This window comes from Cricetulus griseus, chromosome 3, assembly GCF_003668045.3.
Source record: "Cricetulus griseus strain 17A/GY chromosome 3, alternate assembly CriGri-PICRH-1.0, whole genome shotgun sequence".
Taxonomy (NCBI): Eukaryota; Metazoa; Chordata; class Mammalia; order Rodentia; family Cricetidae; genus Cricetulus; species Cricetulus griseus.
Window position 1 is genome coordinate 80,990,474 of NC_048596.1, and position 26,698 is coordinate 81,017,171.

Here is a 26,698-nt window from a genome sequence, read left to right on the forward strand (position 1 = left end):
TGGTGGATCGTGCTGCAGAGTTCGGATCCAGTGAGCAGATCCCTGGCATCAGATGTTTCTGAGCCCCCAGTTCTCTTAAGAAGGCTCATTAACCCTTGATCTCTAGGTTACAGGTGAAGCTCTCCCCCTCAGCATCCCCCTTGGACCCATACATCTACTGGTTAGGTAACCCTGGTAGCTGAGCCTGCAGTTTATATCACCTGTCAGTCCTGTGGGTTCCCCAGTCCATAAGCGGCCACAAACCCCTCCTCTCTGTCTTGTCCAAAGGTGGTCCTCAGATTTTTGATTTTGAAATGATTTTAATATTGATTCTGGGAAGTGTAGATAGAAAAAAAGTGTGAGCCACAGAAGTGGCATATTTTGAGGTGCAGAAGTCGAGCCTGCAGATGCCAGAATGAAGCAGGATGGCCTGTGACATGTCTAGGACAGTTCCTTGTGCATGACAAATGCTCTGTAAGTGGTATTTCCTCCATCTTTGGACATGATGTCTCTAAGGATTAAGGCAACTTGGGGAACACTTAATGTCCTGTTCACATGCTCCTCTTTTCCTAATTTCTCTTCAGTTCCTTCTCTTCCCTTTTCTTTCTCTCTTCATTCTACTTTTCCTTCTTCCTTCCTCCTTTTCTTCCTTCCTTATTTCCTTCCTTCCTTCCTGCCCATTATTATTTGTAATTGCTTTTCTTTGCTGTTTTAGCCCCTTTTCACATAATTTTTGTTTTTTTTCTGCAAATATCTCATTCCCTCTTTCTTCTTTTTAACATCTAATATGTCATTGTCCTGTGTTAATAACTAGGCAAAGACAGAAATCACACATAGCCTCTGCATGAGTAGTTTTATTTCTCTTTAAGAGGATGAAGACATCACAAGGAAGAAGTGGGGAAGAGAGAACCCCAGCAAGGGCCTTGGGAGTCTCACTGAGCCTGGTCTTGTCCTGATGTTTTCCATTCCTTGGCTCGGAGCTTTGCTCGCTCAATTTTTCCTGTGATGGTCTTGGGCAAGTCCAAAACAAACTCCACCTGTTGTGAAAAATCAGATCAACATGGGTCACTGATGACCACGATGGCATTGGATTTTTTTTAGAGGAGCTTCTGTGAGCACTAGCTCTTAAGGATAGAGGGTCCAGGTATATGAGGATAGAGGATGGATATGCTCTAAGTCTGCTCTGTTTACAATAAGAAGCCTCAGAAGGTCTCTTGAAACCAGGGCAGGAAGATGATGGCTAGAACAGAACAGGGAGGTCCAGAGCAGGGAGGTCCAGAGCACTGACTTGTATATGCAGTCTTGAAGAGAGGTGAAGCAGCAAAATGAACATGGCATGGTCCAGAGACAGACACCTGAACTTCCATTCCAAACTCTGTATGCTTCTGTTCCTACTCTATCCAGCTTCAGAAGGTCCCCTGACTTTTCCAAGAGTCAGCTTAACTATTAAGTACAATAAAGGACAACAACAATGTCTCTAGGTTGCTGTGGAGATAATATGAGATTGTACATGGAGTGAACACTCATGAGTATCAGCTGTGGGTATTCATCTAGACCAGAGGAAACATCTAAAGCACACATCTAAAAGCTGGGGCAAGGTTTTGGATTTCATCTCAGTTCTTATGATATGTATTTGGCCAAACTACAAAATCTCACTGATGTCAGCATTCTCTCATTCAAAGTGAAGGAGCCACTCTAATATTCTTGAGTATTAAGATACAGATGACAGTCTTTTTTTTAGTAACAAAACAAGGGGAGAGAATTTCTACATGACCAGGTTTAACTTTTCATAAATTTCGGGGTCAAATACCAACAAATATGGCTGAGGAAATGTTACTTCTATTTTGTTCAAATGATTATGTATGCTCTGATTTCTTTAATTTCAGTACCTAAAATGTTGTATGTGACACATTGCTGTATAAGTGTATACATAATGAAAATGTAACTCAGCAATATAAATCAGTATTGGAGTTTGCTCTCTGGAAAAGATATAGTCTTATTGTATTAAGTTTTTTTTACCTTGTAATAGAAAATATTCTAAAAACAATGTTTAAATTATTCAACTTCTTGTGCCTCCTTATCCAAAGGACACTAAAAATATGATCTTATAATAAGTACATATACCCTCATGATTTTTGCCTTAAGCATTGTGCATTTTTTATTAGATTCAACAAAGTCTTGGAGAAATTTATAAAACAAGTGATAAATTATGTGAACCTAAATTTTCAAAATTGAATAGGTTTGGTGATCCCAATAACACAATCAGATAAGGAAGTGTGTGTGTGTGTGTGAGTGAGTGTGTATGTGTGTATCTGTATGTGTGTTTGGATAAGTACAATCATATGAAGAATATCACTGAATGCAGTTATAGGAAGTTAGGACCTCAACTTGAACATTCTGTAAATGAATTAAGATTCAAACAAAATTGGATATAGATGTGTGGTAACTCTATATATGTACTTAGCAGAGATATTTCCTTGGCCCCTTATTCAATGATTTTCTTACTGCTTCAAACATATTTTTGTCATACATGATTGGGTTAATACAGCCAAATTTCATACATGTGTTGTGGAACATTAATGAAAATAAAAATGTGGAACTATTAAAAAAAAAGATACCGATGACAATTTATTGAGACTTTCACTTACTAAGTGACTCAGCTGGCTATGTCATTAATCTTGGAATCAGCTGTCTTTAGATTTAATAAAAGATATTAACTGTGATTCTGATAAAGAAAAACTGTATTCTTGGCAGCTGATGTGTGTGAATGTTTCCATAAGAATTGTTGAGAAAAGAATTTGCTCAGCTCACATTAGGATAGAACAGAGGCTGAAAATCTATGACCTGTGGGCAAAATACATACGTATAGTCCCACTTACTCTGTTAGTCCCTCTTTATCGATGGTTTGGGTTCAGTCGGATTTAACTACCTGAGGTCAGCTGCAAATTCTAGAGATAAATAATTTGTAAGATTAAGTAAAATTTTAATATTAGGTTGTTCTAATTCATTTGTTTTATTACCATTGCTGTTAATTTCTTATTGCCTCTGAATTTTAAACTGGACTAGTCAGAAGTATTCATATATGATGGTTAATCTTGTCAGCCTGATTTGATTGACAAGAGCCCAGGAGATTAGTTAGGTACACCTCAAGGGTATGACTGTGGGTGGGTTTCCAGAGATGATTGCCATGAAAAGGCTCTAACTTAATGAACACTTCATTCCATCGATGAATTCTCAACAGAGTAGTGTTATTGGGAGGTGGTGAACAGTGGAAGCTGGAGCCTAGAAGGATGGAGAAGATCCAGGGAAGGAATAGCCTTAGGATTATGTATTGGCCTGGGCCCTTGTGTTTGATCTCTGCTACTTTTGCTTGAGGGGCAGTCTCTTCCTCCACATGCTCTTATCACCATGTGTTCTGCCTCAAGCTAGGCCTGGAGTCAACCAAGTTGAGGACTAAGGACTGAAATCACTGAAACCAACATTAATCCTTCCTTGTATGAGGTGCTCTCTCAGGCATTTTTTGTCATAGTTATGGGAAAAGTAACTGAAACTGTATACATAGGGGAAAAACCCATAGTTTATAAAAAGTTTGCAACTATTGAACTGCCCAAAGAAGTTCCATTTCATTCTAGTTCAGCTAACTCTACTCACCTACTCCCGAGCCCTTACTGATCACACCCTGCCCACCAGAACATTTCCCTGCAGCTGCACTTGGAGTTCTACTGTCTTACAACCTAAAACAAATTATTTTAATCAACGGAGTATTTGAACCTTTGGAAGCCCTGCTTGCCTCTGGTATGATGTGACTATGGTTTTTGGTTTTATGACTCCCATCTGTGGCAAAAGCTTGCTCTTGGTCTCCAGCCTAAGTAGAGAACTCTTATCCAGCTTTATAGTCACGGTGGTCTGTAACTTTTTCTTGTGTGCTCTAACACTCTTTGTAATTTCTTATCCACTGGGCATCTTGTATTAGAAGGGACAATGCTATTGTCTCTGAGTGCTTTAGCATTTGAAGGGCAAAATGGAATAATTACAGCGAAGACCAACTAACTGTTCTAAAGTATTTACCATTTGGCTCTTGGGAATACATAAGGAGTGGAAGGAAGCCACAAGGAAGAGCTCAGTTTGATGCTAAGAAGAAAACTTCCCTGCTTACTGTGAAATAGGAGCAGAGGGTGTGGTTGGTAGGGAGGGCACTGCAAGGAAAAGCACCTGCTGTCCTAGGGAGTCTAGAGGAAAGATGAGGGCCAATATTTGAGTGATATACTCATGATGTATGTGGTGCTACCGGGCCCCCTTTCTTGGTCTTACAAAATGTTCAGTAGCAATTCAAAATCCCTCACATGTGGATGTCTTGCTTCTTTTTTTAAAAGTTAAAAAAACGTTCATTTTTATTATATGCATATGGGTGTTTTCCCTGCATGTATGTCTGTGTACCATGTGCATGTATTTTCTGTAGCGGCCAGATCTGGAGTTACAGATCATTCTAAACAGCCATGTGGATTTTGGGAACCCAGTCACGATTCCCTGGAAGGGTAGCTAATACTCTTGACTGCTGAGGCATCTCTCCAGCCCCATGTGATTTCTTTTAAAAACATTAAATGTTTACTCTGTCCAAGTTACTCTTCTACATGTCTAATGCTTAACAAATCTTACCCTCCCCCATATTTGGAGAGGATATCTAGTTCTCTATTAATGCAAACAAGCCTCTAACAGATCAGAGACCTGCACTAGCTTCCAGGTAGTTTCAGCAGCTTGCCACACTCCCACCCCTCTGCAGCATAACCCCTTATAACTGGCAGGATTCTCTGAACATTTTTGCTATCTTTTCTGCCATAGCCCTAGCAATTGCCAGTCTGCTCCCCTTTCTGTCCCTGAGAGGTAGTCATGGCAGACTCCCCCAGGTACCTCTGTCTTCTTTCTGTTATCTACAATAAAAACCTTCCAAGTTAATCATGGAACTGCCATATCACATACAGCACACACACCCATCACATACAGAAGGGAAAGTCAATATCCTCTGTCTCCGTTTTGCATATGAAGAATATCAGGGTCAGAGAAGCTATTGGGTAATTAGCAAAGGTAGATTTTTTGACCCACAGTGTGATTCCTGAGACTGTGTTTTGCCACCTTTTTCAGTTTGAGGATGAAAGTCTGGTTGTGGACTCTGATATTCAGTTGCATCCCTCTGCAGGAATGGAGGATGTAGTGCTCCTACCAACCCCTTTCTTGTGACTTCTCTACGATTGCTGTCTTGCCAGCCTCTTCCCACAGCAATATGCATTTGTGCCTGTTCTGCATGGGGCTATAATGGCCTTTTCCCAACTCCTGACTCCAACTCAGTGGATTTCTGAACTGTCTTCTGAGCATCCCATGGGGTTGTCCAGGTTCCTGTTGAGACTGAAGTGCAGTGTACTTTCACTCTGCCCTTCTCCTTCCCTTTCCATTCTTCCCTTTCCAAGTGAAGCATGTCACTTTCTTTAAACCCTTAAATATGAAAGCTGTATGGTTCTGAATAGTTTTGCAAAGCCCCACTATACAGAGTGAACTCCTACTAAAGCATTTGGCTTTTAATTCAGAGTGAGTCAAAGACTGGCCATTTTTCATACACAAATATAGTTGTTGGGTTGTTTGGGGACAGTTTTTGGTCACCACAGGGAGGACTTTTAAATTAGAGGTCTTGTTCTCATGCCAAAGAAGAAAACTGTATCAGGGGTACTTTTGCAAGCACAGGGGACACAGGATGGCAAAGGCCTTACCTTCCTGGGGTACTTGTAGGGCGCTGTCACTGACTTCACATGCTGCTGCAGCAACTTGGTGAGCTGATCTGGGTCATGGGACAGGAACTCAGGGGCAAGAACCACAAATGCCTTTACCACCTACAGCAAGGAGGGGACCCAAGAAGAATGAGAATACTTATTCATCTCCCAGGATGAAGCAAAAATCAGTATCAAGACGCCCACCCTGGCCACTACAACTGAATGCCTGCATTCATCCAAATGTCTGGGCCAAAGGAAAGGAGAACATGGGAAGTGGATAAGAACAGCCAACGGAGTGACTTATTTTTTGAATGAGAGTTAGGATAAGAGATCCCAGGCTCCAGTGATCATAAAGACTGCTGAGGGGAAAACAGATACAGAGAGGAAAGATAGGAAAACAAAGAATGGGGTCTCTAATTTTAAATGGTTTGATTAATCTCTTCCAACTTCAGTTTACTCATCTATAGGATGGGATAATGTTTTCACATTTAATTCACAGGAAGTAAAATAAAACCATCTACAACTTAAAGCTCAATTGAAGGTCCTCTTTTTGCTTTCCCAGTGGCTCTCATTATTTTACATGCCATGTGGCCCATATCTGCCAGACATATGACATCACCATGCAGAAGTGCACTGGGACACTGATCCACTTACCCACCTTAAGCCCTCCACACACACACACACACACACACACACACACACCTCTGCACAGTCCTGTAACCCTGATGTCACAGGGTCCTCCTCTTTCATGCCATGGCTCAAGGATTGCATCTTCTAGACCGAATGTTCCCTCTTTTACTCTTGTCAAGAAGCAGGTCCTTACAGATGCTCATGTGCTAGGTTGCTAAGTCTTGTCCCCAGCCAGCACTTGGCAAATATGTAGCACATTTAATGCTCATGACACTCATTCCACAAATGGGGAAACTGAGGAAAATAGTGGTTAAGCAGTTTGGTAAAGCTCACACAGCTGATTGGCAGTGTGGTCAATATTTGAACCCAAGCAGATTAGCCTAGGAATCTGTGTTCTTAACCACCTTACAACACGGTCCCTGTGTTTCACAACTGCACTGTCACCTCTCCTCTGGTAGGGTCTGGGCTGCTGATCACAGCTGTCTCAGCCACGGCAGGGTGCTCCATCAATGCATTCTCTACCTCTGATGGACCGATCCGGTACCTGCAAAAGGATGCCCTTTAAAGAAGACTGGACACCCAACCTCTAGGACTAAGAATCAGACAGAACAAAACCCTAGAATACCCTTCCTGGTCCAGAAACAATGCTCACCCACTGGAATTAATGATATCGTCTGTCCTCCCCATGAAATGGAAATACCCTTCTGAATCCTTGGTTCCCCGGTCTCCCAGAAGCCAAAAGTCTCCTCGAATATTGGCCTCTGTCTTCTTAGGATTGTCCTAGTGAGCACAGAAACAGAGAACTACTGTGTCTGCAAAGTTTAAGAACTTCCATGAACAGTTACTTCCCATTACCACTTGATCAGCTGTACATTGTGTGGTTGTCACACATCTACTGACCTTAGATTCCCTAGCCAACCTGGATTTTCTCCATTTATTTCAGTCATTTGAATGACAGTCTCTAACCTACTACCCTGAATCTAATCTATAGACCATACTGACATATTCACTAATCCATTTATATTCTAGTGTGTTTCCACCTGTATATCCCATCTTTCCTTCCACAGACAGTTTAACCTCTGTTCATTGCACAGTACCTCTGGGAGTTATTGAGTCCATTTCCCTCCTGGTTCTTTCATTATACTTGGAAGGTCTAGAGACTGGCAGGCAGGGTTCCAAAGCCTCACCCGGTGTTCACACTTCTGGCATGGTTGGGCCTCTCTGTCCTAGCTACCTTGCTAGAATGTGAGAATGCAGGCAGAAAGTATGCAGGCTGTGTTTGGAGAAGAGTACAAAGTAACTGTGTCCTGTCTGCAGAGCCTCAGTTTGTCCTGTAGAGGGGACAGGTTAATTTGGAGTTGCCATAGTGTCTTTATTACACTTGTACATAGTGGAGTTCTAAGTGTATCATAAATACCATTGCCTTTACACCCCTAATGTGATATACAACACAATCTCCAACTCACCAAAGAGGAAGTGAGACAGGGTGGTGGATAACTTGTTCCTGATGACCCAGCAAATACTGGAGTAGCATTTAAATTTAAGCAAGCTGGCTCTAAAATTTTACATGGTGTCTAAGAGCACTAAATGTGTTTAAAGTATACCAGGAGGTTTTTTTTTTTTTTTTTTTTTTGTTCTTTTGTTTTGGACAGTTGAGTTTTTATTCAGTTGGTCTAGAAGCAGGTATTAGGCCTCTTGGTAGTGAAGTGTGGCTTGTTCTGGCATTGCAACACTAGGGAGGAAGTGGGAACTTGATCTTGGATCCCTGGAACTGCTTGACAGCCGGCCATTGGCAGTTGCCCTCTGAAATCTTTTCCACCTTCATCACGTTAATGGAGTGTGCACGGGCACCGGGCCAGGCACTCATGTCTTGGTAGCACTGTCTGACGGCTCCAGCAGCGGTCAGGTCCCGGTATTTTCGGCACATGTTGTGTGTGCCCTGTTGTGAGTTGTAGCGCAGCCATACTACAAAGTTCTTCACCCGCAGTGGGGCCTCAGGTTGCACCTCTGCACATGTACGATCTCCCCCGATGACTTCGTCTTCTTCAGCTGGGACCAAAATTGGGACTTGGCCACCACATGATTTGGCATAAAGATGCACATGAGGTATAGGGGTGGCGTGTCGAACTTCAGGGTGGGCAAGCAGCGCCCACCACCTTGTACTCCCGAAGCATGCCTGAGCAGCCTTCATGGTGGTCGGTCCTCCTTCGCCGCCAGCCACAAAAGCTATACCAGGAGTTTTAAGAATGCTTGCCTTTGTAGAATATGCTCAATAAAGCTTTCTACTGTTATGACCCTTTAGTACAGTTCCTCATGTTGTGGCAACCCCCATGATAAAATTATTTTTATTGCTGCTCCATTACTGTAATTTTGCTACTGCTACAAATCATAATATAAATAACTGTGTTTTCTGATGGTCTTAGATGACCCCTGTGAAAGGTCATTTGACTCCAAAAGGGATTATGATCCACAGATTGAGAGGTGCTACAATAAATGATAGGAAGGGTATTATCAGTGGACTTGCTCACTTATTATCTTGGACACAAGCCTTTGCCACATATCCAGAAGGTGCCTGTTTGAGGTTGTCTTTTACCCCCTCCCAACAGTTGTAGATTTGACTGAGTTTATAATCTCTGGCTTCACCGTCACTACCTGGAAAGAGAGCTGGCCTTATTCAGATGGCCTATTCTGTGAGTAGTTTCCAGAGGTCTGAACCCTGGATGCTGTCAATACTGCTGTGATTCTCTCCATAGAGTACCCAGCATGGCTCTAAAGCTCCATAATGCCATAGATTCTGGGTCTGTGCTTTGTGGAGAGAGCAGGGAGAGTGCTCAGAGGCAGCAAGAATACTGGCACATTGTAGGTTTTGTTGTTGCAAAGGCTCATGGGAAAAGGGGAGTTTTCTTTAGTGATTTCTTAGTACTTGGCTAAGGATGGCAAGAGTGAATGGCCTGGCATCTCTCTTCATAAAGTGCCTGTTCTTTTTTTTTTTTTATCCTAATTTAATATTATTGCTGGTTTACACAGAATTTAGGTGTTATCATGTATAAGTGCCCATTCTTGAACCCTGATAACTCTGTGAATCTCACCAATACTTCTTGGGGGTCTTTGTAACATTAGTCATCCATCATCCTATTTGGTTCATCTCATTCTTACAGGGAACAGAGGTAGAGCATAGGTCCTCACCACGTATCCAGAGAAGATGCCTACAGGCCGGATGGGCTTCACCCTGATGGCTATGTCTCCTTCCTTGCCAGGGGGCAGGACATTTCCCTGCTCATCTATGACCTAGAAGAAGAGGAAGAATGGATGGATGACCACAGAAGAGAAACTACACAAACAGTGGTGTGATGGCAGAGTTGGACAAGTGGAGAGCATTTTTCTCTCTCTCAACAGGACCTACAAGTCAAAAGAGGCCAGGAGGTTTAAGCTTGGATTCCTGGTCTACTTGCCTAGGTGCTGGTAAAGCCTCTAAGTATACTGGACCAGAGGAACCTGGGCAGGTGCCTATGGTTATAAAGGTTTAGGAGAAACATGTGCCTCTCATTAGCATTGAGAGCCTCCTCACTTGTAGACTTAGAGACTAAAAATCAAATGTTGTTCTGCTACCTTGCCCACTGACCTTCAGCTATGAGGCACTATGCTTGGATGCTTTCCTCCAGTGTGTGTTTTTGACATCTTTGCCAAAGAGAAGATGGCTACAATTACATGCTCTTATGTTTGGATCTATTTTGTTCCATTAATCTACATGTCTGTTTCTATGCTTTATTACTGCAGCTCTGCAGTGTAACCTGAAATTTGTATGGTAGTCCCTCCAGCACTGTTCTTTTTGTCAGGGATAGCTTTCACTATTTGGGACCTTTTTTATTTCCATATGAGTTTTAGTATTTGTTTTCTATTTCTGTGAAGAATGTCGGGGTGTTTAACTGGGATTGCATAGAATCAGTAAATCACTTTCAGTTAAATGGTCATTTTCACAGTATTCATTCTGCCAATCCATAAATATAAGAAGTCTTTTTATATTCTAGTGTCTTCTTCAATTTCTTTCTTCAAAGATTTAAAGTATTCACTGAGGAAGACTTTCGCCTTTTTGTTTAGCTTGATTCCTACATATATCTTTGAGGGTATTGTGAATGGGAGTATACTCATGATCTGTTTCTCAGCATGTTCGCTGCTGGTGTATAGAAAAATTACTAATTTTTGTAACTTGATCTTGGATTCTGATACTTTGCTGAGAGTGTAGAACTTTTTTAGAAGTTTTCTGGTAGAATTTTGGTATCTCTTATGTATAATGTCAGATCATATGCAAATGGGGATAATCTGACTTCTTTTCCTATTTAATTTCCTTTTCTTGCCTTAGCACTACAGCCAATGCTTCCAGGACACTATAGAAAGGGAATGGAGAGAATCAACAGTCAGTCATTCCTGAATTTAATCTGATTTCTTCAAACTTTTCTTCATTTAGGCTGGTTTTGGCTGTGGGTTTCTTATTACATTGAACTTTGGTCCCTTCAGTCCTGTTCTCTATAGGACTTTTACCATGAAGTTGGGTTGGATTTTGTCAAAGGCTTTTTTAAAAAAAATACATTATGGATATAATCATGTGATTTTTGTCTTTAAGACCATTTATATGACTTATTATGTTTATTGATTTAGGTAAGTTGAACCATACCTGCATGTCTAAAATAAAGACAACTTAATCATTGTGGATGATATTTCTTATGTGTTCCTATATTCAGTTTACAAGTATTTTGAGGAATTTTGCATCTATGTCCAGGGGAATATTAGTGTATAGTTTTCTTTGTTTTGTTGTAGTGTATTTACCTGGCTTTGGTATTCAAGTTATTATGGCTTCACAGAAGTTTGAATATGTTCCTTCTGTTTGTATTTTTAAAAGTATTGATTGTCGTTCCTGTTTGCTGTGAATTGATCTAGATTTGGGCTTTTTTTTTTTAAGTTGGAAGGTAGGCATCTGGGTCATTCACCCAACTGAACTAGCATACCTAATACTAGTTCCACTCAATGAAAATGTTATAAGTAAATACATGACCACAAATTAATATTTTCCCTCCCTCCTTCTCACCCTTCCAAACCTGTACATCATAATGGGGAACAGCTGTTCCCAGGAAGCCTGGTTTGACGGTCATTGTCCTGGAAACTCTGCAGGTGAGTCCCTGTGGAGAGGCACAGACAGAATAGTAAGGCTCAGGAAGAGCTGCACAGTCAGCGAGGGAATGGTTCACTGAGCAGGTCTCATTCCTACCCTTAGCCATTCACATTCCTGTCTCCTCCATTCCCATCCTCTGTCTTTCTCCCCTTTCCTGGAACACCAATCCTAGTAGCTCACTGAACTGTTGGTTCAGAAGACAATCTGATTACTTCCCAGGGAAGAGAAATGGACAACCACTCTCCAGAAATCCATCTAGATGAGAGTAATGAGTTCTCACATTTTCTAACACAGTAGAATGACTAAAATCAGCACCAATGGATCACATATCTCAAAGTTGGAGAAGAAGCAATGTTCCCAATGTAGAGGAAGGATAAATGTTTGAGGAAGTGCATATAGAGATATGCAAATATCACACAGTAGGCATGGGGTGTAGGTTGGTGGTAGGACAGTTGCCTAACATGTGCAAGGTCCTGGGCTTGGTTCTCAGCTTCACAAGAAGAAGAAGAAGAAGAAGAAGAAGAAGAAGAAGAAGAAGAAGAAGAAGAAGAAGAAGGAACAGGAAGAGGAAGAAGGAACAGGAAGAGGAAGAAGAGGTAAAGGAAGAAGAGAGGAGGAAAAAGAAGGAGAGGGAGAAAGGAAGGGGGAGAAGGAAGAAGTGGAGGAGCAAGAAGAGGAGGGAAGGTGGAGGACTTTTATATTTAGCTCTTTTGTGCCAAAGTTAGCCATCTGCAATCCCAGAGGCCTACAAGATCTTTGGGACAGTTTGCTTGAATACTGAAATGAACCCTGCCTCAGAGAGGCTGTGGGACAGAGAAGCCTCTTCTGCACTGTTCTCCTCTGGGTGGATGACAACCCTTACTAGTTTGCACTCCATGTACTGTGGTCCTCACTTGTATTCATAAGCTCTTCTTGACTGCTTAGCACTGCAGCACTGCCTCCAGCCTGCTGGGGGAATACTACTGGGGTTCCATTAGCCAGAGAAGGAAGATAGGTGAGAGGGCAAAGAGGAACACCAAGGGTCACCAGAGAGCAAGTCACTCAGAAAAGGGGCCAGTCAGTCTGGGGGACAGAATCACAAGGCTCTTCTAAGAAGTGGCACAGAGCAGCGCAGACACATGCTGTACACATGCTGCCAATCAACTCCAAGATTGGCAGGGGTGGCAGGGACTTCACTGGCTTCTCCCTGTGCTTCACTGAGCAGCTGAGTGTTGTGTCCGACATATCTGAGAGTTTCAGTTTTCTGCTAATGTGTGATTCTGTCACACAGAAATTCCATGATCATCTTGTCTGAATGAACAGTTGCTGGGTTTTGTTGTTTTGGTAGTGGTGTTTGAAGGTAGAGCCCCTGAAGTCATAAGAGGAATCAACAGAGAGAACCAGGCCCCAGTAGATCTGTAGCCATAACACAATCCCTGAGCACCCTGACTCTGAACCCAGAACCAAAGAAACACACTTGCTCCTAGAATCAGAGCCAGTTAAAGAAACATTAAAATTAGAGCCAAAAGGCTAAAAAGCACCAGTGAAAAAAAATACAGTTTGGCACTGACATCAGAGCCATCTCTGCCCTGATCAACTGAAACACAAAATCAACCAATCCCCAAGCAGAAAACCCAGTCAATCCCTAGCAGGGAAGTAGTTCCCTCTAGTTTGGCAGTATGACCACTCCCTGACTTTAGCCAGGGAAGTAGTTCCCTCTAATCTGGGGGGATGACCTCTCTCTGACCCCTGACATCATGGACTCTTCCTCCTAATGGGAGGGGCCAATCAGAAGCATGCAGATTCTCATTCCATAGGGAGCAGTCAATTCGAGGTCTGGTCTGTGGCTAAGCAGGTTTGAAATTCCCCAATCCCTTCCCTCTTTGCCTGGCCACTATACCCCCCACCCTTCCAGCAGTGCTCAGGAATCCTCTCCTGTTTCTGCTGCTGCTGGGAACTGACTGGGAGGCTCTAGTTAACTCCCAATAAAGACTCTTTGCTTTTGTATCAGAATCAGACTCATGGTGGTATTTTGGTTATCTGGACTTTGGGCATAAAACAATACCTTTCTGATGGGACTGAGTAGTGGCTCTCTTCAGACTGTCAGTCACGCAAGAGTAGGTTTCTACAAAGCAAGTTTACCCCTGGTTTGTTTGGCCCATGTCTGTTTTCCCACCCACTTTTCATCATGAGTTGAAGCAGCATGGGGATACCAAAGGTATGAGCAGATGCCAACATCCAATTTTAGATTTCCCAGGCTTCAAAACTATGAGCCGAAGTATCTAGTTTTCTTCATAAATCACCTAGCCTCAGTTAGTATGTTATAACAACACAGAACATATTATGTCTCTAGCTTTTGATCCCTCTTTACCTTTTTATTTTTTCATAGCTCTTTTCATCATCTACTTTCTTGATTTTCTGCCTTCTACCCCACTAGAATCCAATGCCCATGAAATTGGGAACATTGACACTTTGATCCCATAGTAGACGCTCAATAAGTATTTCTCAACTCAAAGAGTGATACACTACTTCACAATAGCCCAATTAGGAAACAGAATTTGTAGTCTGGCTGGAGCACTTAGCCCATGGTCCCCTAGGAAGTAGATACCGTTTCTGTCTGGCCGTAGAATTCTCGGATATACAGTCCTGTCTTGGCTTTCCAGTTCTCCAGGGTCTCCGGGAGAAGGCTTTCCCCTCCAGTGAAGCAGCTATGCAGATGTGGGAACTTGTAACTAAAGAAGAGAGTTTGTTTTCTCTTAGCTTCATTGGAACTGAAGCCTACATAGGCTTGGGACTGAGTTCTGGGAGGTATGATGGTGCCCCTGTGTTTATATAGGCTAAGTTGTGTCCAGATAAATAGGCATAGGGATGGGTTTAGAGGCTCCTTCTGATCCCCCAAGTGTCCATCACCTGGAAAGATCCTGTTGTAGCAACATCCGGTAAATGAGGGGGGCACCCACTAGGCTGTTGATGGGATAGCTGGACAGCACCTGTAGGGAGAGAACCTTCTAAGACATTGCTCATTAGATCAGATGCCAAACTCACAAGGCACACATCGTCATGACAGTCACGACTTCTCAATTTGTAGTGACACAGACTGAAATCCTAGTTTGTCTGTTGTGTTTGTTTCAGACTTAACAAGCCTCATGATGCTCACATATGCTCAAGACAAAACAGAGGAATGAATGCAGACAGAAAGAGGTCCAAGATTCATTTGGAATGCTTTTGTTGAAGGTTGGCTGGCTCTTCCCACTCAGTTTAAGACTCACTCTTGTTACCCCACCCCCACTACACCAAAGGATATGTAAAGCCTCCACTATCAAGGAGAATAGATTAATGTAGGGTAAAGGGTCAGGGAAAGAACGCCCTGGCCCTGACTTTATCCCAAGATCAGGGCCAAGGAGAGAACATGCTGACTCTGACTTGACTCCAAGCCCAAGATCAGGGCCAAGAAAGAACAACCTGACCCTGACTTGACTCCAAGGTGGTTTTGTGTATCAACTTGACAAAGGCTAGAGTCATCAGTGTAAGGGGTCATCTGAGGAAATGCCTCCATGAGTCCAGTTGTAAGGCATTTTCTCAATTAGTGATCAGTGGGGGAGGGCCCAGCCCATAGTAGGTGGTGCCACCTCTGGCTGCTGGTCCTGGCTTATGTAAGAAACCAAGTTGAGCAAGTTAAGTCAGGGGAAGCAAGCCAGTTAGTAGCACCCCTTCACAGCCTCTGCATCAGCTCCTGCCTCCAGGTTCCTGCCCTGTTTGAGACCTGTCCTGACTTCCTTCAATGATGAAAAGCAATGCTGAAGTGTAAGCCTAATAAATCCTTTCCTCCCCAACTTGATTTTTTGGTCATGGCATTTCATCACAGCCATAGAAACCCTAACTAAGACAGGGGCCAAGAAAAAAAATCCCAAAACCAAACAAAGTATCAATACCTGAGCCTGTCCCAAGATCAGGCCACAGAATCCCACCAATCCCTTAGCATGAAACCCCACCAATCCTTGAGCAAGAAATCCCACAAATTCTTGAGCTTCAAGATCAGGCCACAGAATCCCACCAATCCCTGAGTTTGCCCAAGATCAGGCCACATAATCCCTCCAATCCCAGGCCACCCTGAAAATTTCCACCCTCCAAGAAACTATATAAACCCTGTCTTCTGCTCAGTTCTCTGCTGCCTCTCACCCAAGCAGAGACAGCCACCCTCTTGAGGTTTTCCTTCACAATCAATGTATGAGGTTTGTTGTGTGGTGTGACTTTATGGTATTGCTTGGCTCCTGACTGACAGGATACCTTTCCCTTCAGAGATGCAACACTTGCATAGGGGAAGCCTTTCCCCTCAGAGCTGTGACACTTACACCAGATGCTGCAGCAAATGAGTTATACAATCTTGGCTCAGTGCCTTGACCTTCTGGAACTAGGTTTGCTAAAGGCTATTTCCATGAAAATATTTGTGAGAAACCGTAGTGGTCAAAAGTGGCTAAAATCATGTCTCATCATTTCCAAAGCAGTGTCCAAGAAAGGCCTGGAACTGAATGCTAACTCTGCATTGTGTTTCTTCCTGAAGTTCCCACAATGACCTCATATAGCATGTACTGTGATCCTGTTTATGGACCTGAGCCCTACAGGGTTAAGTGTCTCAAACAACTGGAGGAGTCAGTGTTAGCCACAGGGTATGCAATGTTCTTTCCCTCACTATATTTGTTTTGTGCAGAACTGAATAGTGATCTAAGCAAAGATCTAGAAAAAAAAGAACATGAGTATCAAACAACAGTTTCTTGTATGTGTAACCAGTGACCCTGTGCAATTCTGTAGTATATTTTTGCAATAAAAATGAAAGCACACTTATTGCTTGTTACCATGCAGTAAGAAGCAGCTACAGCATATAACTTTGTTTAATGACTATCTCTGACTCTACAGGGAAAGCAATGTTATTATTCTTTAGAATTCCTCCCAGGTAAATTCACCAAACTGGACATAAACCAAATACCCACCTGTAATATGATGGGAAAGAAATGGTGACACATTCTTAGAATGGAATACAATTAAAAAGAACAAACTTCATACACATGCAAAAATATGGGTTAACTTCACAGAGAAAATTTGCTGAGTGAAATAAGCCAGACACAAAAGATGATCCATCCTACATAGGATTTACCAAAAAATAAGAGAAGAGGTAAAATTTAAGATGGTAGAAGTCAAGAGAGTTATTAACTTATGAAGTGAGGGCATGGCCAGGGGAGATATGGGCACCTTCTGCAGCTATGGAAAGATTTAATGCTTCCATCTGGTGATGGTTACATGGGTGTCTGATATGAACCATACATTCCATATACTGGATGGATCCATAGACTGGATCTCTAACCTCATGTGATTCGATTTAGAGAGAATGGTGCCAAGTACTGGAAAAAGGTGTGCCAATGGCACATTAGGTAATGTCATAAGAAAAGTACCAGATTTTATCTCTCCTCCATACTTCATCCCTCCCTCCTTCCCTTTCCACCTCCCCACTTCTCCCTCCACTAAGACTATAGCAAGAAGGTGATCTCCTACAAGCCAGCATGAGGTTCATCACTAAGCAGATGACCCCTCCAATACCTTGACCTTCTTGAGTCCATTGTTTAGAAGCATGGTCAGCATCTGCTGTGTGAGCCTCCCTGTTTGTGGTATTCCTGGGGAGTAGCCTAAGCTGACTGAGGCAGTGTATCACCCAACTGAATTCTTTCTAAACTGTATACTAAAATAGTGGCATTCCATACATTTTAACTATCATCTTGGGTTGCTCTGCAAATGAAGGAGGAAACAGGACACCAACACATACTCATGCATAGACACATGCATATACACAGACACACATGCAAGCATACACACAGGTGCGTAAGGGAGATGATAGCACCTCTCATCCCTTTATCTGAGATGTGCCAAAAAAGAAATGTCTCTTAGTTGATAGAACAACCACCTAGTCCCATCTCTTGAACACATGCCATTCATCAATGCCTGTGTCCATCTCTCTCCCTAGACCATGAGCTTTGTTAGACGGGTGCAAACATCCAACTTGCTTCCTGTTGTCCACTGCTCATTCATGTGGCTGGGATTTAGCAAAACTTTTATGAATTGAAACCAACAGCCACGATCTGGAGTGTGTAAACTCAGAGCTTACACTGATCAACCAATGGGGGCAGTCCTCTCTTACCTTTAGAACAGTCTGTGGATTAAACTTCGGCAAAAGATAGACAAATATGCATGCTCCCAATGTCCAAGGTTCCAGAAACGAGGCTAAAATGTTCACTATCCAACCTGTGTCTGAGATGGTCCATACTGTGTCAGAGACATTCAGGCCTGTCCAGGAGCTGAAAACACAGAACACAGGCACACAGAGCTGAGTGCACACTGATGATGTGATACTTAAGGGGCTGTGTGGCGGAAGGGTGAGATGTGGCCAAGCACTCTGTGTGAAAAGGTGGCAGTCCTTTAGAAAGCATGACCCAGAAGACACAATTTAGTAGATAACTGAGTTTTGCTCTCACCTTATTCCCAATACTAGGACAGTGGCTGACAAATGAAATCACTCAGGAAAAGCTTACTAACAAAAGGCATCAAAGTAAAATAATTGTGTGTGTGTGTGTGTGTGTGTGTGTGTGTGTGTGTGGCCAGAGGTGAACTTCAGGTGTTGTCCTCAGGTCCTGTCTACCTTAATTTTTGAGACAAGGTCTCTCACTGCCTGCCTTGGGTTTTTCCAATTAGGCTAAGCTTGCCAGCCTGTAAGTCTCAGGAGTCTGCCAATTGCCATCTCCAAGATTTAGTATTACAAATTCGGGCCACCAAACTCTACATTTTTAATGTAAATTCTGCAGACCACAAGTCCTCTTGATTGTGTGACAAGGACTTTATGAGACTATACTCCTTACTCGTAATTAAGACTGATTCAGTTTTCTGATACTGTTGGCTCAGAGGTAGGACATGCATGCTTTAAAAAAAAGTTTTGAACATGAAAATACTTCCAATTCTAGAAATAAAATTAGCATTGCAGGAAGGCTCTGTGGGAAAAGAGCATGGGGACTTTCAGTTATTAGTTCATGGAGACCTTGGCACCACACCTTCTGACTCCAAAGGGCATATTGACCTAGTACTGAAATTAGTGTGTCTTGAGGCCTGTGTTCTGGAAACTCTGAAAACCCTGTTCACCTTATTCCTCTAATAAAACTTTTCACATAAATGAATTTGCAAAGTAATTTGTTGTTCACCAAAAGATGTCCTCCTGGAATTTGGGTGTCATCAAAGCAAATTGCCAGGACCCCCCAAAACAAGATAGAGAGCATCTGGGAAAGGGACATCTGTGCCCCATTGCTATCCTTCATCCTACTAGTGTGGCTTGAAACAAGGAAGGTGACTTGAGACCTTGTATTGTCTAAAACAGAGATGTTACATTGAAGAGCTCCCAGTATGAGAAGTCTTGCTCCGTTTGCCTCCCTCTTCAAGTTGTCTTTCTAGAAGTCTCAAGGACAAATTAGACCTGACTTCAGATCAGTCATCATGAATCTATATCAGGAAAAGGCTCAGCTTACCCAGCGTCCATCTTGGCCTTGAGGCCCAGGCTGGAATGGGAATGTTCTGCCATCTTGGGAGGGCCACTGGTCCCACTAGTAAAGTAGATGGCGGCTGGTTCATGACTTCCAGTTTCCACACAGTGATGAGTGGTAGATACATCCCTACAAGGACCAGAAAGTCAATGTCTCAGATCTAGCCTAGATAATGATGGTTTGTGATTCGTCTTCCCTCAATAGCCCTCGAAGTGACAAGGGTAAGTCAGATGACCTGTCTCTGAAGGGAAGGTCTTGAGTGGCAAACTTCATGCATTCTTGAGTGAGTCAGGATTAGCATTTTGTTAACTATGTAAATTTGTACTCGTTACTGTTACTTAAATTCTGTGAGTCTCACTTTCCATATCTGTGAAATGGGGGCAACATAACCTTATCTCAGAGAGTTCAGTGAGAAAGTTAACTCTACAACAAAGAAGGAGTGAACATACTTAGCCAGGACTGAACATTAATTCAGTTGTGGTTGGCCCCAGCATTATAGCAAGAGCACAGAAGGAGAGCAGTTAGTTTTCCAAGTGATCAAAAATAATTATTGATTTTTTTATGTGTATGAGTGTTTTGTCTGCATGTATGTATATGCACAGCATACGTATGTTTCCTGTGGAGGTCAGACAAGGGCACTGGATCTCCTGGAACTAGAGTTATTGACAGTTGTAAGTTGCCATGTAGATGCTGGGAATCAAACCCAGGTCCTCTGGAAGAGCAGCCACTCTCTCCAGCACCCCACGTGGTTTCTTGATACCCACTTTTATTCTCTGAAATACCCCATAAGTCTCTAAGTACCTTGAATCTGAATCTCTCAAAGCTGGCATTTTATTGTTTATTTTTATGAAAATTATTTTAAAGATCATGACAATAGAAAGGAAAAAAAATCCTTACATTCTCGATAGATGTTTCCTAAGGCACATGTTTCTAAATGGAAGGATTTTAGACCTGTGGCAAGAATCCCACTTATCCGGCCAGTCTTGCTATGAAATTCTGGAAGGACTACTATTCTGGAAAGAATATCCTACAGATATAGAATAAGGGAAGAAGAGCCTGGAAATCAGTGCACTAGGCATCTCTAAGATGTTGCCTAGCATTTCATCTATGGCTGTGGTAAATAGTTCTGGATGCCTTTCAGCCCCATTCAGATCAGTAGCATGTTGTTCTAGTGTGTGCAAGTGATTGATCTTAATGTCAAGGTGTGTGTGTGTGTGTGTGTGTGTGTGTGTGTGTGTGTGTATGTATGTAAGCACTTATATGTGCTTATATAATGTGTCTGTTGTTCTGTGTGTGTGTGTGTGTGTGTGTGTGTGTGTGTGTGTGTGTGTGTGTGTAGTGTGTATGTGTTATATTCATGTGAGTATGTGCTAAGCACACCCCTGTACGTGAACATTCAAAGGCCAAAGCAGGGTGTTAGGTGTCTCCCTTTCCTGCTTTCCGTGATAATTTCTGGAGACAAGTTTTCTCAATGAACCAGAATCTTAGCTTTTGGGCAGGGCTGGCCTGTGAAATCTTGGGATCTGCTTGTCTTTACCACCTAATGCCAGAGTTATAGGCATGTGCAGCCATGCTGGCATTTTACACAGGTGCTGGGGATTCGAACTCAGGTCCCCGTACTTTTACAGCAAGTGCTGTTACCCACTGAGCCATATTCTCAGCATCTCGGTCTCGCAGGCTTTTTCTTTTTCATGCTACCATGGCATAGGAATCTGGGCCTACAAGTGTAAAAAGTGTGTGGTAGATAATGCCCCTTACAACCATCAATAAATGAAGTATTTGTCAGTCCATTCTTTAATCCTGGGGGCATTCTATGCGCTTCTCATAAGGTTTCTGCATACCTGGCCACACCCACCTTTTGAATGAGTCCCTATTAACCCTTGTATTTGCTTTTCTTTCTTCACTGTCTCATTTTCCTTTGTCTTGGTTTCCTCTTCTGGTGAAAACCCGGCTAAGGCAGGAGATACTCACTTTAGCAATGTCTTGAAGTTTAGCCATCCTTCTCTCCTGTTTTCAGACACCAGCAACTTGATTTTCAGAAAAGAGCAGTCAGGGGCCACAGCATCCACTTCCTGAGCCACTTCATCCCCAGCCACAATGGCCCTGGCCTTGGATGACTGCAGCCTGTAGAGTATGTCTGTAGATTTCATCTGGATGGTTCCAGGCATGAAAACAAGGCCTGCAGAAGACAAATGGCTTAAAGAGAGCTAGGAAGTGAATTATCTTCTTCCCCAGAGAAGGGCTTTGAATAGCCATGGGACCAACAGGGAAGGGCAGGTGGGATGTGAGGACCAATAAATAGGAAGTAAGGGGGTTGCCTTCTATGGGGGTTTTTTAAGGAGGGGAAACTGCTGTTGTCTGCCTTTCATTTCCTTTACAAGAGAGAGAGTGTCCAGCCTGTGTGGATAGTTACTAACCAGTCCGAATGCATCCCAGGGTCACCAGCCACCACTCTGGGACTTGGCCAAGTACTACTGCCACACGGTCCCCACGCTGCAGGCCACAGGCTCCCGAGAGGACATTAGCTGCTCGTTGGCTGATTTCACTCAGTTCTCTGAAGTTCCACTTTAATTCTTCCCCACTGCCATTCATCCACCATAGGGCTGGACGTGGCGGTCTTTTGCCAGCCTGAAAAAAAGAGATGGCCTGGTTATCAGAAGACCCATGGAGACACAGCAGATAAAACTAGTTGCAAGTCTAAGGGTAGGCTTGTTGATTTGAGGATATCCACACACTATTAAAAAGTGTTGAAAACCCTCAAAAATTTGTTTTAAATGAGGGTTATATCTATCAATGTTGTAGTAAAACAGAGACTTTAATATGCATGCTTTAAAAATATAACAGTTAAAACACATTCTATATTACCATGATAGTGATTTTGATTGCTAGCTGGAATGACTCGAGGATGTTTAAGAGATGAGCAAAGTGCATCTCTGAGTTGTGTGTGTCTCCAGAGATGACTGGATGGTGTGGGCTCTGATACAATCATTGGATTAATAGCTTGATGGATTCATAATATGCCATTGGGAGATGGTTAAAAGCAAGAAGTGGGTTCTGGGTAGAGGAAGAGAGTTGGAAGACGTCCTTGGGGTTGGATCTTTCCCAGAACCTCTTCACTGTCATAAGTTTCATTATTTTCCCCTTAAATATTATTAGTTTCCATTTTGCTGGTTTATTTAACTATTTCTTTCATGAATTCCAAATCAAGAACTGTAGCAGTAAGACTTTTCCTCAGTATTCCAAGGAGGAATAACTAAGAAAAAAAATCAAGAAGCTAGCTGAGGAGACCACTGAATCAGTAAAGTGCTGGCCATGGAAACTTTAGGACCTGAGTTCAATCCCCAGAACATATGTTAATCAAAAGCCAGTCATGGTAACACATACTTGTAATTCATGCACTGGGGAGGTGGAGTCAGGCAGATCCCTGAGGCTTCCTGCCCAGTCAGTCTAATGTACTTGATGAGCTTCTGGTCAGTGAAAAACTCTGTCTCAAAAACTAAAGTGATGGAGCTGAGGAAGGGCACCTGAGGTTGACCTCTGGCCTCCATTTGAACTAGCACATACAAACACGTGTGTACATGTTTAAAAATGTACATGCAGGTGCATAAGGACAGGCATATAACAGATAACCTTTTGTTGTTGTTCATCATCACCCTTGTCAAACAGTTCCTTACTCTGGATTGAAACACTCTTTTGTAGATGGACAGGCAAGGCTCAGGGGCTCAGGAAACTAACAATACAACGATGAAGATGCACAAGGCATGTGAATCTTCTAGAAGCCAGTCCAGGTGTTAATATAAGCAGTAAACAGTTGTTGGTGCTCAGCTGCCTGCAAGTTGCTCAAGGAGCATCAGTGATACATGCTGCGGGCTTCTCACTGACACACATATCTTTGAATTGCTCCTGCTTCTGCAACTCCTTGCCCACACCCCATAACCATCCCTTATAGGTTCATTGTTTCACCTGTCTTGACTTACATCACATCAGCTCTTTGGTCTGTCATTACACTCTTTGTCTGGGATGAACAGCAATAGTTTCCCAGGTAGAGTCACACAACAACCTTACACCTTGTTCCATCTTCAGGATGAAGAATGATGTAATCTCCATACTGAGGTTGTGTCATAGTGCCAAGACCTCAGAACAACATTGTCACAACTCACCATTGTCATAGCTATGTATTGTCGCAGAACATCATTTTCACAGCTCCCTTTGCATAGTCCTGTTTGTTGCTCCTATTGGTTAACTCTAGCCTTTCTCCTGCCTTAGTCCCAATGATCTGGTTCATCCTCTAGAAATGCATTTATGGTGAAGGCAGTGGTGTCTGGTAGCAAAAGAAACTCAAAGATGGACAAGAAACTTGAAAGTTTCTGCCTCCTCTCCCTATCCATCTCTTGTGGAAGCCTTTTTATACTCTGCTGAGTGGGCATCTTACCTGCACACTTCAGTGGCAGAGACATGTGGCCTAGCTTTCTGGGAAGACTGGCTCAATCTTGAATTGTTGATTGCCTCCTATGATCTGTGTTAATCAGACTGGCCATCGGCATGATAAACACGTATTAGCTCCTGGATTCAGAGGCTTTGATCAACATTCCTTGGATCCATTGACTGTAAGCATGTGGTGAGGTAGAGCGTCATGACAGTAGGAGTGGGTGACAGAGACTACTCACTTGTGACAGATAGGAAGCTAAGAGAGAAGCAGAGACCACGGACTAGGCAAAGCCCTTGAGTTACATTCCCAGTGAACTATTTCCTCTAGTCCCACCATTTAAAGCCTCCATCACCTCCCAAAACATTGTCAGCAACTGGAGTTCAGTTGCTTAAACTGAGTCTAGGGGGTACTACATGCTTAGTCCTGTAACAAGTTCACCCATCCCAGCTATGCCCCAGCTCACGGCTCTTTATTTCATGCTGGAGAGTCACAATAGACAGTGGGTTTGGGGTTACTAGATACTTCACCATGTCTCATATGCCTCTGACCTTCTTTTTAAAAAATATTTGTAGTAGCATGTATTAATTACACACAATCGTAAGTTTTATTACATTTTCATACATGTGCACAATGCATTTCAATCATATTCACCTTCCTATCATCCTATCATCCTTGTCTGCCCCCCACCTCCCTTTCCCACTTCTCTTGATATCCTTCTTCCAACTGGTTTCTCTTCTACTTTTGTGGTGTGTGTGTGTGTGTGTGTGTGTGTGTGTGTGTGTGTGTGTGTGTGTAAGTTTTACCAGGGTTACTTATAGGAACATGGGAGAAGGTTTGTTTATAGAAGCATGGGTACCTTACTAGTGGCTATATTACTGAACAATATGTCTCTCTGTTCCTCATTAACCTTTAACTGCATATACAGCCTCTGGGAGAAATGGGGCCCAATGAGCTCCTCCCTACTCCATGAAATCTAGTACAGGTAATTATGAGTTGCTGTGAGTTCAAGAGAGCAATGCACATTTCATGCCCAGAAATTACAATCCACACCCCCACCTCTTATGTTCTTTCTGTTCTTTCTTCCATAATATTTCCTGAACCTCTTAGGGGATGATAGAAATGTCCTATTTATGGAGCATTCAACAATCTCCAATTCTCAGCACACTGACCATCTGTGAGCCTCTGGTCACAGCTTATCACAGTTGTCACTGACAACTGCATATCATGCTTTTCTGACAGAACCCCAGAGCTCTCTGATTTTCTTTCTCCCAAGTCACCCTGTGCTGAATGAAGGAGGATGAACACCCTGCTCACAGCTCCTTATGGTGTCTGAGACCTAATAAGCATCTCATAAATCTCTACGGAATGAACTGATAAATGAATGAGGTCAATCAAACCATGCCATTCTCTCTCCCATTACCTTTTCCATGTTGGCCCAGTGATCTATCACATCATTAGCGAAGTTGAACTTGGCAGGTATTTCCTGGTGGCCCCACTGTATGGACAATAGTTTCTTGATATTAATATGGAATGTACGGATGGACATCTCAGTACCCCAGAGGGTACAATATCTTGGAATTTTTCCCAGCCAAAGCATGGTCAGAGCTGTGAAAGAAGGAGGAGATGTAGGTGAACTCTTCCCTGCTAGATTGTGATACTCAGCATCAGCCAGTGGAGAGTTGTTTCCATCCTCCAGGCTTGATTGGTTGTGTTTGTGAGTATATTGAATGGACACGGAGTGCCCGGTTCAGTCTCCTTCTATATGCCATTCTCCTAAAGCAGCTCCCTCCAGGTCCTGCAGAAATTCTTTGGATATCCAATGATTCAGACTTTAGCTTAAAGTATGAGGGAATTGTTTTGTGACTCTCATTATACATCTGTTTTCTTCCTGTAGAAGGATTATATCACCCCATTCATTGCCATGTGACTTCTTGGTGCAGTGTACAGGAAGAGACCATATTCCCCTCTTGTTTACTTTGGCTTGCTAGTGAGATAGGTTATGGTTAATATGATGGCTATGGGTTGATCAGATTTTCATTTCCACCCCAACCCCGTGTGGGTGTATGTGTGCATTGTATGCATGTGTGTACACAGATGTATACATGAACATACCTGTGAGCATGTGCAGAGGCCAGAGGAAGACACCGAGTAACCTTCCCCATGTCTTATTCCCCTGTGATAGGGTATCTAATTGGATCTAGAACCTGCCTTTTCTCAGGTAGTCTTGATGGCTAGGGAGCCCCAGTGATCCTTTTGTCTCTGCTCCCCTAGCTAGCTCTGGGCTCCCACAGACACACACACACACACACACACACACACACACACACACACACACCTTTTTTTTTTTTTCATGTATGCTGGGCTTCTGAACTCAGGGTCTCAGGCTATTGCTGAAAGTGCTTTGACCCACTGTGCCATCTCCATAGTACCATTTCTTGGGCTTTCCAGAACTACATATCTCATATGAGTACTATGAGGGTCCTAGAATGATGACACAAGGAACTCAGCTAAGCCCAACCTGTCCACTTCCAACCTTCAGTTATTTTTCAACTAAGTTTTGTAGACACATCTTAGACCTATATTTAGTAGGAAACATATATATTTGAAAGCTATCAAATGCTTGGGATTCTTGCCAATACACCAACTGTTGACTAATATACTAATTTTTTGGAATTAGTTTTGATTGACATATTTTAAAAACTATGCATGTACAGTGCAGTATCTAACACACACAGCAACTTACAGAATTATAGCTCCTGTGATTATTGTTTTCAGCTTTATTAGTTCCAGGGAAAGATGTTCCAAGGCTATACACTGGTGTTTGAATTCTGTCATGTGCTCTTGCATGACACTGCAGAATTTCAAGCCTAACGACCTTTGATTTAGAGAATCCAGCCAGCAATCTGTCCCCTTGGCTGGATTCCCAGCCCCCTTTGTCTAGGCAGAGGGCATTAGGATTCTCATCTATGGCACTTACATGTTTTCTCCTACTTTCTCAAAGAAGGGGTGAGAATTTCCTTCCCAGACCTGGCCAGCAATACCTAGTGCTTTCATGGTTGCTGGTATTTCCCTTTGGGTGGTTGACTTCTCCTTATCTTCTGGCCTTACCTCTTCAAATAAGCATGTACTCCTTCACCCCCAGCTATCTCTCAGCTTCTGTCTATGCTGCTACCCAGCTCTC

General features: G+C 42.8%; 1 protein-coding gene across 1 annotated transcript; it reads right to left on the reverse strand.

The window, feature by feature from the left end:
- Nucleotides 1–911: 911 nt before the first annotated feature.
- On the reverse strand, nucleotides 912–25,114 carry LOC100767354 (acyl-coenzyme A synthetase ACSM2, mitochondrial). The gene is made up of 13 exons (XM_035441308.1): nucleotides 24,938–25,114; nucleotides 21,506–21,716; nucleotides 21,060–21,267; nucleotides 19,074–19,217; nucleotides 17,702–17,858; nucleotides 14,425–14,504; nucleotides 14,123–14,246; nucleotides 11,462–11,542; nucleotides 9,555–9,656; nucleotides 7,021–7,148; nucleotides 6,813–6,912; nucleotides 5,739–5,858; nucleotides 912–1,016 (listed from the first exon to the last, which is right to left on the reverse strand). The coding sequence occupies exons 1-13, from the start codon at nucleotides 25,112–25,114 to the stop codon at nucleotides 912–914; spliced, it is 1,737 nt and encodes a 578-aa protein (XP_035297199.1).
- Nucleotides 25,115–26,698: the final 1,584 nt, after the last annotated feature.